At 33.9% G+C, this 15,268-nt stretch overlaps 1 protein-coding gene across 3 annotated transcripts in view; it reads left to right on the top strand.

Moving 5' to 3' along the window:
- LOC145266607 (DNA-dependent protein kinase catalytic subunit-like) overlaps positions 1-15,268 on the top strand; it is a 396,502-nt gene that overhangs the window by 67,348 nt on the left and 313,886 nt on the right. For all 3 annotated transcript variants that reach the window (XM_080122502.1, XM_080122501.1, XM_080122503.1), the window contains 4 exons: positions 740-896; positions 5,742-5,848; positions 9,086-9,278; positions 12,890-13,101. In XM_080122502.1, coding sequence (XP_079978628.1) covers positions 740-896; positions 5,742-5,848; positions 9,086-9,278; positions 12,890-13,101 — 669 coding nt within the window. The remainder of the gene's footprint in view (positions 1-739; positions 897-5,741; positions 5,849-9,085; positions 9,279-12,889; positions 13,102-15,268) is intronic.

The following is a 15,268-nucleotide window of genomic DNA, read 5'->3' as shown; positions in this document are numbered from 1 at the left end:
GATATTTGTGCCAACTCGCTTTATAATGGTAATTTAACTCTGCCCCTCCTCTTTCCCGATGGATATGTTTGTTGAACTTGTGTTGATCTGCACTAAACCAATAGAAATTAGCTTCAATAATGTTATGTACAGCCAGATTGACAGTGTTCAGATGAGAAGTCGCCTGGGCCATTTGTTAGCTGATATTTTTATGGATTTTACACGAGTCGGTATTTTTAATAATTTATCAAAGCCCTCCATTTATTTTAGATATGTTGACAACACGTTTGCAGCTTTTACCTCTGAAAGTGAAAGCAAAAATCTTTTTCATCAACCTTATTATTTACTATGGAGAGCAAGAATGATGGATGTTTTAATTGAATGCAGAATTTTTTTATTTATATGAGTAATAAAATTAAAGTGAAAAGATTGGAGTATAAACGGGCGATAGAAAACAAAAACCCAGCTTCAAATGTAATGGAAACTGGAATAAAATTATGACATCCAGTGCTGATATTAAAATCAGCTCAATGAGTAAACTTTCAGATGAAACAGAGCCATTGTAGAGTAAGTTGACACAAATCTATGACAGTATTTATTTTAGTTCCAAGAATTCAAGCAATCACACTAGCCAAAAGATGAATAATAAAACATTAAAGATGAATTAATTTTTATTGTTGATTAAAGACAGGAATTAATTAAAAGATGTTAAAAAAAAATTTTTTTTACATAAAAACTTAGATTTGCTTTTCTTTTACAGTTGGCCTTATCTTTGGGTGTGAGTTACTTCCCTTTAGCCAATATCGGAATGGATGCATTGGAGTACTGGAGCAACGTATTACCGGCGGAACTTCTACAACCTGTCTATCCAGATATATTACCATATCTTGATAGCTACCTAAGATCATCGGAAAAAGGTTAGTAAACAGCAGTGGTGTTAAGTCACCACGTTTTAGCTGTAGTTTTGTATGCACGTATATATATATATATATATATAGAGAGAGAGAGAGAGAGAGAGAAAAAGATAAAAAAGAAACAAACCCAGTTATGTGTTCATAAACATTTGATCTTTATTGTGATGATCTCATTCATCCAGAGGAAGTCTTGCATTAAAGACCAAACGTTGATGAACACATAACTTGGTTTGTTCCTTTTTCATCTTTTTCTCTCTCTCTCTCTCTATATATATATATATATATATATATATATATATGTATATATATATCTATATATATATGTATATATATATCTATATATATATGTATATATATATGTATATATATGTATATATATATGTGTATATTGGGGTCGCAGTTTTAAAAAATTGACCTCTGTGGTCTCTACCAAATTACCAATTTTTGGTCTAAACATTTGAAATTTTACATAAAGTGTATTCAGACATAGAGCAAGGTTTTTAATCAGTTTTTTGCTGAAAATTTGGCTTCCAAAGGGTCGTAGTTCAAAAGATTTTACCTTTACGGTCTCTAGCAAACTAATAAGCCAATTTTGGGTCTAAACATTTGAAATTTTACATAAAGGGTATTCAGACATGTAGCAAGCTTTTTAATCAGTTTTGGGGCGAAAAATTGGCTGCCAAGAAGTCAAAATTGAAAGAGTTGACCTTTACAGATTCTACCAAACTCCTTCGCCAATTTTGAGTTTAAACACTTGAAATTTTAAATGTAGGTTACTTGGACATGGGTCAAACATTTTAATTTAATTTGAGCCCAAAACAATGAATGTTAAGATGTCAAAATTAAAAAAAAAATTTTGATGTTTGCGGTCTCTAGCAACTTTTCTCTATGGTAGTTTAGGAAGCCTATTATTTAGAAAGGCATTACCATACATATTCACACGTTTTAATACATACATATGCACATAAAATTATGAACAGTACATAGGGCCTGAGCAAAGCCAGGCAGAACTGCTAGTATATATATATATATATATATATATATATATATATATATATATATTAGCAGGCTGCCTGGCCTTGCTCGATCATAAAACATGTTTAAATATATTTTGATTAATGTAGATTTTGTATTTAAAAAGTTTAAAAAAAAAAAAGACTTGTATGTCACCATCGATAATCGAAACCAAAACATTTAGCTTACAATTTACCTTTTCTTTTGACATTAATGCTTGAGCTATGAAGACATGTTTGCTGCAAGGCTAAAAATTAAAACATGAACCATCAGCTATTACATTACGCATGCATATTCGTAATGCTATCGTTCAACCTTCACCTGGCAAATTCCATTTCTTTAATTTTCACACTTTTGCATGGATTTACCCCGGCTAAAACCCAAATATAAAGTTTCACATAGGTTCAAATACCCTATATATTAAGTTACATGTCTGTAGACCAAAAGCTTTGAAGAATTCAAGCCTATTCCGACAAAATTTCTTTCCAAACTCCTTTAACTCCTAAACATAGTATTCCTTGTACATTGTCTGACCAGTGCATATAGATCATGCTTGCTTAGTATTGGGAATCCCAGCTTAAATGCTATATAGGTAGATTTTAGAAATAGAAAGATATAAGCATTTTTCATTTCCCATCAGCAAGTTGGCAGGTTCACAAAGGGTTAGGTTTGACAGATATCAACCTAGATAGAATGCACCGGAAATTAGGGGTTACATGCACCGGAAATTAGGGGTGACACGGGAATTGTGGTTGTAGGCTTCCGGTTGACGACCACATAGGCTGAGAGTGGTTTAGGCAGCAGAGGAAGCAGATCGGAGATTTCAGGTCTCTCCCGACAACCAGGGTTCGAGATGATAGGCTTGCCTTGAAATAAAAGATTGAAGCTTCAAATCCATCTTGTTGTTTATCGATGCATCTGTCTGCAGTGACCACTTCCCAACGAGATAGCAGACCAACGTCCCAGAAGATATCATCTGCTGGCCAAGGCAAGCAGGTATGGACGCATTATGTTATTTGCACATACATGTCTCGAGACCTTCCAAGGCAAGAAACAGTGTAAGATCCCTCTGCCTTTTCTACAAGTATTTTAGTGGTGAATGCTCTGACGAACTGCAATCACTTGTGCCCCCACGACGTGAGCACCCTCGACAAACCCGACAGGCTGCTAAATCCCACCCCCACACTGTAGAGATCCCTAGATGTAAAAGATCTTTTTACTCCAATAGTTTCTTCCCCAGAACCGCTAGACTCTGCAACCAGGTATGTACACATTATACATGGCACATACATGTCTCGAAGACTTTCAAGGCAAGGAACTGTGTAGGATAAGAGCAGATATACACACACCCATATATGTAAGAACACAGACACTTAAAAGTACGCTTGGTAGTAAAAGCAACAAGAAACAGTAAAAGTAAACAAAAAGTAAAGTGAACAAATAAATAATAAACGGGACAGAAACATTTACGGTAACACTTGTGCTATCAAAAAAACGGATTATCATAAGTTTCTGGGCGGATTTCCTCTGTCTGACCTTGAGTCTAGAAGAGCCAGCATGCTTCCACGAGGAACTCTGTCTCTTTGTCTTTGGGTCATAGCGGTAGATCCTGCTTTCATCACAGTTCTCCAAGAGCTGTAGGACCTGAATTGATCAGCTGACCCTGTTGTCATGACAACGTCTTTCTCTCTGATCTTCTCTGAGCACCCTTGGGACAAAGTTTGCATAAATCTTCCACATCTTCAGTTCCTGACAAATAATTGTGTGTACAGTTCCCACACTGACATCAAATTGTGCACTTATTGTCTCTATAGACATATAACGGTCCCTATCCATGAAATTCTTTATTTGGCCAATCAACTCTGATTTTTTGACTTCCTTACTCGTCCCACACCTCATCATCCCTCACAAAATTCCTGCCTTTCTTGAATCTCTTATGCCACTCAAAAACTGATGTTCGATTCATGCAATATGGTCCAATAGCAGTCTGAAGTATTCCATACGTTTCTGTGGCATTTTTTTCCAAGTTTAAAAACAGAATTTTATTACATAGCGTTCTTCTAAAATGTCTTCATGTCCAGATTGCATTTTTGAAATTCACCAGCTGTGACAATCGGGCTTTAGTAAGGTGTATTCCAAATCCGTATGTAGTTGTTCATTTGAACCTTTAATCATAAAAATTGGTCACTCATCTCGTCAGATGTATAGCAATACTGAATTTTCAAGAGGCTACAGGAATTTTAAATTCTTGCACAAAAAAGTCTGGAAACTTATTTAAGGCACCTCGTACTCTAAAGATCACAAAAACTGATCTAGTAGTTTGTTTTATCTAAGAAAATCAAATTTTTTATCTAAGAAAATTTTATCTAAGAAAAACTAATTTTATGTTTTTTAGCTATGAAATATTTCTAGCCATTGATGAACTTTCCAAAAGAAATAGCCAAACAGAGTTGTTCGCCCTTGATTCCAATGAAATATGATAACTGGTTTTCTCTGCTGTCGAGCGAGCACGTCATAAAATTTGATTTTCTTTAATAAAAAAAAAACTACTTGATTAAAATTCATGATTTTTGGAATATGCCATCTTCATTCTGTGATGGCTATGTATGTACATCATACTTTTGTGCATTTTGGTTGCTGTAAGTGCACCAAAATATATGAGATTCTACTTTCTTTTTTTTTGTGGTGCTTACTGCTTCTTTGTTATTAGATCGAAATATTGGATTTCAATTAAAATCAATGGTATATACTGAATTGTCATGTTGCAGTAATTAACATATCCAAAAATTACAAAAAACGATAAGACAGAAAATTAATTATTAAAGAAAATAGTTTTCAAAGAAATTAGAAATTTTTACTTGCGAAATAACTGAAGCGCACGCATATTAGCAGGGGAGGTAATTCATTTTTGAAAACTGTCAAAAAACTAAAGCCAATTCAAACTAGGAGTTATTTCCCTTGTGTTTACGTCAAACGTGACAAAACAAATACGGCTGAAATCATTATTTCGTTGAATTATAGAAATATGTGTTTTTATGTAATATTCCAGTAATATTTAACTAATGGCGACATGACAATTAGGTAGATAACATTGCTTATTATTAAAATTATGAAAAACGATAAGGCAGAAAATTAATAATTTAGTAATGAAAATAATTTCCGAAGAGAATTAGTGAAAATTTAGCTTTGCCAAAAAAGAAACCAGAAAGTTTGAATTGTAAGATAGATATAATCTTTTTTTTTTTTTTTTTTTTTTTTTTTTGTGGTGCTTCTTCGTTATAATAGCAAAAATCGAAATATTGAATTTCAAGTAAAACTTATATCTTCTACTTAATTAGCAGGTCATATTAACAAAAAATAATTATAAAAAATGATGAGGAAGAAAATTAATCATTAATGAACACAGATTTCAAAGACAAGTGTGTCAAGAATACGTGGAAAAACCAATTGCAAAAGTGATAATCTTATAAAGGTTGAAGGTTCAATTCTCAGTGTGGGCGACCGAAAAATAAAATTGTAAATTACTTTAGGACCTCTATCCAGTCATGGCTGATGGAGGAGACCATGTTACCTTTGGGAAGTAAATAAACGGTTCTGTTTAAGAAGGTCGGAGGTTATATCAGCCAAAACATTGTAAAAATCTAACTCAAGATGAGAAAAATAGTCTGATGAATCCAAATAATAGGAATAACCAATCCTCATCTCAAAAATTCAAAAACGTCTGATAGTGTTTGTTAAATGACTTTCTTTTTCATTTTTTTCTTTTTCATTTTTTTCTTTTCTTTTCTTTTTTTTTTTTTACATGCAATATGTTTATATTTTTTCCTTATGTAGGTTCTGATGATGTTAATTTGGATGCTGCAGTTCATGTGCCAAAAAGCAGAAGAACACCGGGGAAGAAAGTCGTACTTCGTGCGGCTGAAAAGAAGGTGCAACAAGCGGTAGATATACATTTTATTTACTCTTTTTCCAGTACGAGTGCATTTTACGAACCGGATTTCTATAAATGTCCGCTCAGGTTTACCCGACACTTGACATAAACTGCCAGAATATGCATAAGGGCTATAATTTCTCTGACTGTCACTGACAATATTCCTAACATTGCTAGTTGGGAGTTATCTGACAATCAGGATTTGAATATCAACATTAAAACACTTATGTCTAGCTACACTGAAGAGCCTTAATACGGAAACAAAGGCTCTATGAGACTGACTATAATTGTATCTATACATATATATAGTGTGCGTATGTATGTATGTGTGTATATATATATATATATATATATATATATATATATATATATATATATAAAGGGCGAATGAACTCTTTTTCTGGGTCAACGGCCAACTAGCACCGTGTATATTTGTGTGTGTGTGTGTGTGTGTATGTGTATTGGGGTGGAGAGGGCTCCCGTAAGCCGTGGTGAAGGCAACCTTTCTAGGAGAAGCAAATCTCTGATTTAAAAAACCATAAAGCGGGAGACCACTACCCGCATTAAGCTGGTCTGCAGTTTAATTTGTTGCTGGCTATCTTGCTCTTGCTTGTTGCTGGATCTCAACATTTTGAACCGAGAGAGAAACTTAGCTGTCGTACAAAGCTAAGACTCTGTAACATCATCTTTGTATAGATACTCCCTCAGGCATTTGGGCTCATGGATTTTAAATGTCTGATGGAGTGGCACTCGTCTGACAAGACGTTGCAATCATCATCATATATATATATATATATATGTATATATACATATATTTGAATTTTGTTTTCGTCTGATTTCTACGTCCATTCATTTGTAAAGTTGCACAAACACTTCAGCGAATGACTGTCTCTTCTACAAATTGTTTGTTTTGGATTGTTTTTTGGGGTTTTTTTTTGGTTTTTTTCATGTCAAACTCTTTGAATTGTACCCACCACCTTCATCCTGATCATTGAGGATTCATGTGTATTTTACGTGTATGTGTAGTTTTTTTTTACAGCAGAAAAACATGTTTTTATGAGAACGTGTTGAAGTCAGCCAACTTGGAATCTTTTGAACACGCCATGGGGAGATAACTCCAGTCAAAGCGCCGACACTCCCTCCCCATCTTTATTACTAGCTTTTCTTCCTAAAAATCGAACCTTTTGCTCGGTATCATAACAAATTGTTTTTTCGCTGTAAAAAAGAAACTACTTGATGAAATTAAGTGAAATTTTTTTTTTCAAAGAACTTCATTCCATAACGGATACGTACAATATAACCTTTTTTTCAATATTTTCATTTTTTAATGTCTTGACTAAACTGTACAAGTACCAAAATTAATTCCTAAAAAACAATTTTTTTTCTTTTTTTTTTTCTAATTTATCAAAAGTTTAGCTTCTTATAGACTAATTGTGTTTGTTATCGCATTCTGATTGGCACGATAAACTTGACTAATGCTCGGCATAATCCTGCGATTTGTGTAAGTTTCCGGTTCAGCCCTACCAGACTTTACAAGAATCTGGTTCGCAATCTGCACTAGTGCCCATTTTTTTATTTTCATTTAATTTACCGTATATTTCGACGTATAAGACAACCCTTAAAGTTAAAAAAAAAAAATCATCTTTAAAAGTCAGTATTTCATAAGATACCGGGTGTCACAATCTCTAGCCTAGGCTAAAAAAACACGGTTTCATGATTTAGCAGTCATCTTATACGACCGATATATGATAAATTTATTAAAGTTTGCTCCAAATTTGTACCTCGTCTTATCTGACAGTCACCTTGTATGCCAAAATATATGGTATCCACATGAATGCAAATTTCACAGTTGTACCCTTCATCTGCTACTATACTTCAAAAGAGTTTGAAATATTTTCATTCTAGGGGCTGTAGATAAACATTGGAAAAAAACTAAAATTTGCTTAAAAAATGATTTTCTTTATAAAAATAAAACTAATCAATTTACGTGAATATTTTTTTTTTTTTGTCATGGGTACGTACACCATACAGATTTTTCTTTATTTTTATTTTATAACATACTAGCATTGGTACCTGGCATTGCCCACGTGTTGAGAGGTAGCATAGTCAGGCTATTGAGCAACCAATCCACAGTCCTAAAAAAAGAAAAAAAACTGAAAGAATTAATGTTTTTGGCCAGTTTTTGAATATTTGTACGAGAGTCCACTCTTTCTAACGATACCAATTTTTTTCAGTGTTCGTTGCGTGTGTAGAAAGTTATTGGCAGACATACAAACGCACACACATTTTGCCTTTTTTATATAGAGAAGATAGATATGGTTAGTTTCTGGACAAGCACCAAAAGAGAAATCTGTTTTTAACTGTTTTAATTAGCTGTAATTTGTAATTAACTGATCAAGTCACCCATCTCTCTCTCTCTCTCTCTCTCTCTCTCTCTCTCTCTCTCTCTCTCTCTCTCTCTGCTATTTATGTATTTCTCTAGCCCTTACTCAGTTGATTCAATCTGTAATATTTTTTAATGTTTCCATGAACATTTATAGAGAGAATAACTTTTTTTGTTATTTAATTTATATAGTGGCTCCAGCAGCACTACTGTTAAAGGAAAAAGTTAGGCGCCTTCTCCCCTCCGCTAGTCTGTAGGAGACTCCTGAGCAAGGAGTCATAGTCATCAATGCCTGTACCAGGCGAGACACCACTTGAATGAATTGAAGTATGTTCGTACACACCACAAACATGTATGTAAAGTAGATAGCAAAATAATAAAGTGCCTTTTTCTTTTTGTTTTTAACATCCCCGACTATGTGTATTGCCATTTGGATGGGGGAGGAGGACTACTATTTGGGATTATGCCTACGTCGGGGGAGTTGAGTTACAAGATATTTGTCTGCATTACATTTAAACATCTGCATGTTAGTACACTCGGGGAAGCAAGAAACATGGAAGGAATTCCAAAGTCTAGCAGTCTGTTGGTAGAAACTATAAACGTATAAGGACTTCTGGCATCTAGAGATTTTTTCCACAGTGAAGGAGTGGGATTTTGCTGCTTTTCAGATTAGTCAGAGGTATGTGCATCAAGGGGGGCACAAGTGTGAAAAGTTCATCAGAGCACATTCCATTAAAGTATTTTTAAAACAGGCGATGGGGCAGATACTACACATTGATCCTAATCTGAATTTTATGTGATGATAACTATTTGTTTTTAGTTGAATTTTTTTCTTTTATTTATTTAATTTTTTTTTTTTCCTAGGAATACAAATCTGAATTAGGGCAAATAAAGTTGCGTATTGTCGACTACTTGGGGAAGATTGGTGGCCGATTCAATCGAAATTTGCTTGCAAATACCCAGAAAGAAATTTCCAAACATGCTGTCGTTTGGGATACGGAGAAGCATCTCAAATTTGACTTTCCATTTGTTGATATACGCCCAACAATTTACTTTGGTATGTATATACCCTTTTATTTTCATTATTTATATAAGTTTTTTTTTTCTTGTCCAATCTTGTCCAAAATTTCCCCGAAATTAAAAAAACAAAAGTAAAAAAAAAATATATATGATGTATGTAGGAAATAAAAATATCATATTCCAAAAATTACGTAAATAGATCAAGTAGTTTTAGTTTTAAATAAAAGAAATCAAATTTTATGAGTATCTGAGAAGTGACTGTATCACTCGCCATTTTGAAAAGAATGTCAAGAAACCAAGGGAAATAACTCAATAATCATACGAATTCCCATTAATCAGTTAAAAAGGGTTTTCTTTATAAAAATAAAACTACTTGATCAATTTACATGATTTTTGGAATATGATATTTTCATTTAATTACAGGTGCATGCATCATACAGATTTTCTCTATTTTTGTTTTTAATATAGAGGAAATTTTTGACAAGACCCTTTTTTTTTTAATTTTGAGGGATCATGGAAGATTATCACAAAGCAAGAAGTGTAAATATGTCGATATGTGGTGAGAACGACATAATTGAAGTAATTTTTAAAAAGTTGTTTCACATAAAATAATAAATTTTATTTGATTTAGTCTGAACTAGTGGTTCCCAACCAGTGGGCCGCAACCCCAATGCCAGAGAGTTGCCAATCGAATGTGAATATTACATAAGACACAGTGAAAAAAACATTGATAAAATGCAATTACAAGAATTTTTGGCAAAAAGTTCTCAAAATTTTCAGTAATATCAGAAATCACAAGAAGGAATTTATTGCCGTTCCTAAGAATGTGAAGCAGCATTCTCCCAACTTCTCATCCTTAAAAGAAAAAATAATCAATTAAATGTGGAAGATGACTTGACGTGTGCCATATCAGCAACGGAACCTACAAAAGAATTGCGAGCTAAAAAACAGCAATACCAGTTGTCTCGTTAAGTTCATAGGCATACTTTTTACATAACGGTGGAAATTTGTGTGTTCGAATAATTTTTAATTGATTTGCAATTTACTTTTGTATCAGCTTCGGAATTTTTTATGAATAAATTTGTATTTATTCATTTATTTATTGTGGACTATTATCCACATCTTTTTTAATTGTTGTTTCATGACATTTCGGCCAACTATTCCTCTGACCTTTCTCAGGTGGTTACCGCAACGAATAGGAACTCCGAATCTCCTAACTGCATTCTCAGCAATCACTGCCTTCCATAGTTGTTGTCATCGCACCACGTTTTGGTCAAGTAAGCCTCTGGCCGGTTTTGGGTAGGATTGAAACCGCTATCCTCAGACAATTCTCACCTTGGTTGGATTTCTTGGTCTTATTATTTATTCATTCGTTTATTGCAGACTATTATTCTCATCTTTTAGTTGTTTCGCATTGGCCAAAACGTGGTAGGACAACAACTATGAAAGGCAGTAATTGCGGAGGATGCAGGATAATAGTCCGCAATAAATAAATAAATAAATAATACACGTTTACTCATTTCAATAATGAATTTCAATTAATTGAATAATAAATTTGCAATTAACTGTGAATTTATGGAATGTTTAGTTACTTTACAAATAAATAACCTTTAATTCAATAATTGCAAGTTATGGCAGTTTGTTGTACAAAAAAAAATGATCAAGGATTAGGGTCACTTCTTGATTGCTTGTTCTAAAATGATGGGTGGCCATATTTGAAAGGTTGGGAACCATTGGTCGAAACAGTGATCTAATGTGTGTAACCATATTTTATAATATTTCACGGTAAAACCTGCTTATCAAATTGTAGGTGTTTCAAATCACCTAAAATTCATGGTCTTTTCTTGTTTATTAATATCCCACTCCTATTACTATCCTTTACATAATATGAGGCGCTGAGTATCATAACTCGGTAAGCGCCATCGCAGCAAAATATCAAATTAGTATATCATTTTATTCCCCATAGCCTCCTCTAACACGTACAAGTGTAGTTATGGTCGAATTCAAGCCAGAACATGGGTATAAAGCAACTAATGTACAGTATACCCATCAAACTAAATTTTAACAGCGTTTTCTTTTTTCTTTTCTTTTTTTTTTTTTTGTTTGTGCCGCTTACCAAGTTATGACATTCAGCGCCTCATATATTCGCTCTTCCTGATCTTCATCAATGATCTCTCAAATCACATTCGTAGATCATTCGTAAACATTTATGCAGGTGACACCAAAATATATGGCAACATCTGTAAGACCGACAATGACCAAGATCTTTTTGATTCTCTCTCTTCTGATCTTGAGCATGTGGTGCAATGGGGGGAAAAAGGTGGCTGGTTAATTTTAATGCATCGAAAACCAAGCTTTTCTCTTTTCATCATAATCGCTCTGACCCCCATCTGACTTTACTTGAAATGAATGGCTCTCATATTGGGGAAACTCCTTGTCTGCTTCTGGGACTGACCTTCACTCCTGATCTGAAATAGAACAGGTACATCAAATCTGTTGCCAAGATTGTTGGAAAAATGGTTGGATCATTCTACTGCTCCAGAAGGTATCTCACTGCTGATGCAGTTCTCTATCTGTATAAGAGTCACATTCTAAAATGGAATACTTTTGCCACATCTGAGAAGGAGCTGCTCAGCGTGCCCTATCCTGCTTTGATAGAGTTCAAAACCGATTTTGAAACCTCATAGATGATGCCTTTTTCTCTTCCCTGCAACTTCGTTCCCAAAGAAGAGATGTTGCGAACCTGTTTCTGCTCTATCGTTACTTTCATGGCAAGTGCTGGACTGAAATCCAATCTGTGGTCCCCTCTTGCCAAACTTTCACAAAAAAAAAGAAAAACACTCGACTAGATACAACCACTATCATAAACAAAGCTTCTAGAACTGCCCGTGTGTGGAACACTGTTTCATTGGCCTGCTTCCCGACTGATTACAATATGGTAGTCATCAAGTCCAATGTAAACAAGTTCTTGTTGAGCCATCCCTTTAAATAATTCAAATGCTACCCAATCTTCCTTATCCTCAAGTGACGTTCAGGCCTTGATAAGTGGTGACTCCTAAGTAAAAAAAAAAATTAAAAAAAAAAAAAAGCCAAATATGTGCTAAGATGGAATACTGTTGTCACATCTGGGGCAGAGCATCTGAGAGCACCCTTTCCTGTCTTAACAACGTACAAAACCGGCTTTGAAATCTAGTGGGCAGTGTATTTTTCTCTTCTCTACTTCCTCTTTCTCACAGAAGAGATGTTGCGAGTCTATCTCTGCTTTATCATTATTTTTCTGGTAAGTGTCGACTGAGCTTCTAACTTGCTCTGTAAAGCATTCGCAACAGAAACTCGTCTAGCTACAAGCACTGTCCTTACTCTCTACTTGTGCCAAAAGCTAAATAAAAATTCCGCGAGCAAAATTCCTTTGCTAGAACTGCCCGGTTGTGGAATACAATACCATGGGCTGCTTTCCAGCTGACTATAACGTGATCATTTTCAAGTCTAATGTAAACAATGTTCTTTTAATATTGTAGGAATTCTGGACAAGAACCAATGTTTCAAGTAGAAGCGATAATGAATTAACACAGCCGACTCGTTAAAAAAATGATTTTTCAAAATATAAATCTTCATTTTTCTTTTTCTTTTCTTTTTTTTTTTTTTCAGATGCCTTTTTACCTCGTCTGCTGGAACTGGCTACCAAATCCAGTGACCGCCAAACCAAAAGTTCCGCCTGCGAATTCTTGCACGCTCTCGTCGTGTTTTCTCTTGGCCGTGCTGCACAGCAAACAACGCACTCAAAGAAACGAGCAACAATGGAAAAGCTGTACCGTCAATTGTTCCCGGTGTTACTTCAGTTGGCATGTGATGTGGAGCTGGTTAGTTATCAAACTGTTTTTAATATCGATCCGAGGATCTTTGATACGACAGGCACTCCAAATTGATAAGATGGTGCTTGTAAAGAGAACAGTCGACAAATCATTTTTTTTTTTTAAAATGTCGTTTTAAGCAAAAACAATGTTACATACTTAATTGTCATGTCGAAAATAGTAATATATCTAAAAATTACGAAAAATCATAGTGTAAAAAATTATTGATTGTTAAAAGTAATCTTATTATAAATTTTCCTACTGTCTGTCTGTCTGTGTGTGTTATCTCAGCCTACAGGCATCCCACTCAAGCAAGTATGGTACCAAAATGAAGCTTATGACCCAGCGGATGTTTTAGTGATATTTATATTCATGTTTGGTGTATGGAAATTCAAAAAAAAAGAAAACGATTTACTAAACGTATTGTTTATTGGACATTTTTCGTGTATTCTCCGGAAGTTATTAACTCCCTTAGTAAGTTCGATTTACACTGTGTGTGTGTGTGTGTGTGTGTGTGTGTGTGTGTGTGTGTGTGTGTGTGTGAGATGTGGTTTATCTCAGCCTACAGGCATCCCACCCAGGAAAATAAGGTACCAAAATGAAGCTTATGCTCTAGTGGATATTTTAGTTATATTTATATCCATGTTTGGTGTATGGAAATGCAAACAAAATGCAAAAAAAAAAAAAAATAACGATTTACTAAACAACGTTTTATTTACTGGATATTTTTCCGGTACAAAGACCCAAGTTTGCCCAGGGTTCTCGTTTTTATAAAAAATTGGGTGAAGTCGCATTTTTCTTATACCTTATACAGTAGGGAGCAGGGGACATAACTCCGAAATGAATATTTTAAATTGTGTCGTGGCTGCAATATTTGTTGTCTATAGCGATACACTTTTTTTTTTTTTTTTTTTTTTTTTTACTAAAAACACAGTAGCAGCTGTTCTACTCGATGGATTTTCATAATATTTGCATATATTACTATTTTCGACATGACAATTAAGTATGTAATATAAACGTGTAATATAAATTTGTAAAAAAATCGATGTTTTTTTTTTTTTTTTGTTTTTTACAAAGGCATCACCAATTCCACTATATCTTAACAAGCACCGAAAAGATTTAAAAAAACGTTAAAGGTTAGTAGTATAGTAGGATTATTAGTAGTATTAGTATAATTATTATTAGTAGTAGTAGTATAATTATTATTAGTAGTAATTAAATAAGTTTGCTTCAAGCATTGTTTAATGTGTATATATAAAAAGAAATTTAAGTTTATTGAAGGAAGAACAATGCAAAGGTGTAACGGATAGACTCACACTGAATCAACTTAAGGTATAATGCTCGAACCGGCTAAGCAGTTTCACTGGAATCAATATGTTTATGGAAAAGATATGCTTATTCAATTATATTTCACCCTTTATACAAAGCCTTCAATTAACGAAGCTCAATGTAACTATAGAGCACATATAACAAATAAATGACAAAAGTCTACATTCTCAATTTCAAGATGTTGTCCATCTTACTGTTTATTTCTTTCAGCATTTGAACAGTTTTTAACATGCTGAAAGAAATAAACAGTAAGATGGACAACATCTTGGAATATTTTTTTTTTCATTTCTTTACATACATACATACCCTTTTGGCCAAGATCAAAGTGTAGTATCTGTTCTTCAGATGCTGCACTTCCATTTCTTGTTCTCTTTCGGTGGAGGAGCAGTCCTTCACGGCTGAGACAATTTTTTATTTTTGTACCTTTTCTCCACGTTAAAAAACGACCCTGGTGTATTTTTTTTTTTTTTTACATAGGCATCACCACATTATCAAGGCCAAGAGGCCACTCAAGGATAAGGGTTAAAGAGTGTACAGTAGAAATTGGACAATATAGTAATCTTTAGTAATGAAAATTTGGTAAATTTGATAACTTATATGGATAACTTATATGGAACGGCTCATCAAGAACTTATTTACGTGTCTAACTCTGTCCTGTGGGGAGGCATTGTAAATAGGTACATACATATCTATTTTATAGAAAAGTGAGTAGATCTGCTAGAACTATTTTATACGGAACAAATATAATTAGTAGTCCACAATTTTCTACTTTGAAATAACAGACTTTAATGGAGAGGAAGGGAGATAAGTCAGTTTTGGCTTCTTGATTTTAAGAACATTTTGACAT

Source organism: Euprymna scolopes, chromosome 41 (genome assembly GCF_053919585.1).
Source record: "Euprymna scolopes isolate OS-2025 chromosome 41, ASM5391958v1, whole genome shotgun sequence".
NCBI classification, from domain to species: domain Eukaryota; kingdom Metazoa; phylum Mollusca; class Cephalopoda; order Sepiida; family Sepiolidae; genus Euprymna; species Euprymna scolopes.
Note: the sequence above shows the minus strand (reverse complement) of the source record. Positions and strands in the feature narration are given on the sequence as shown.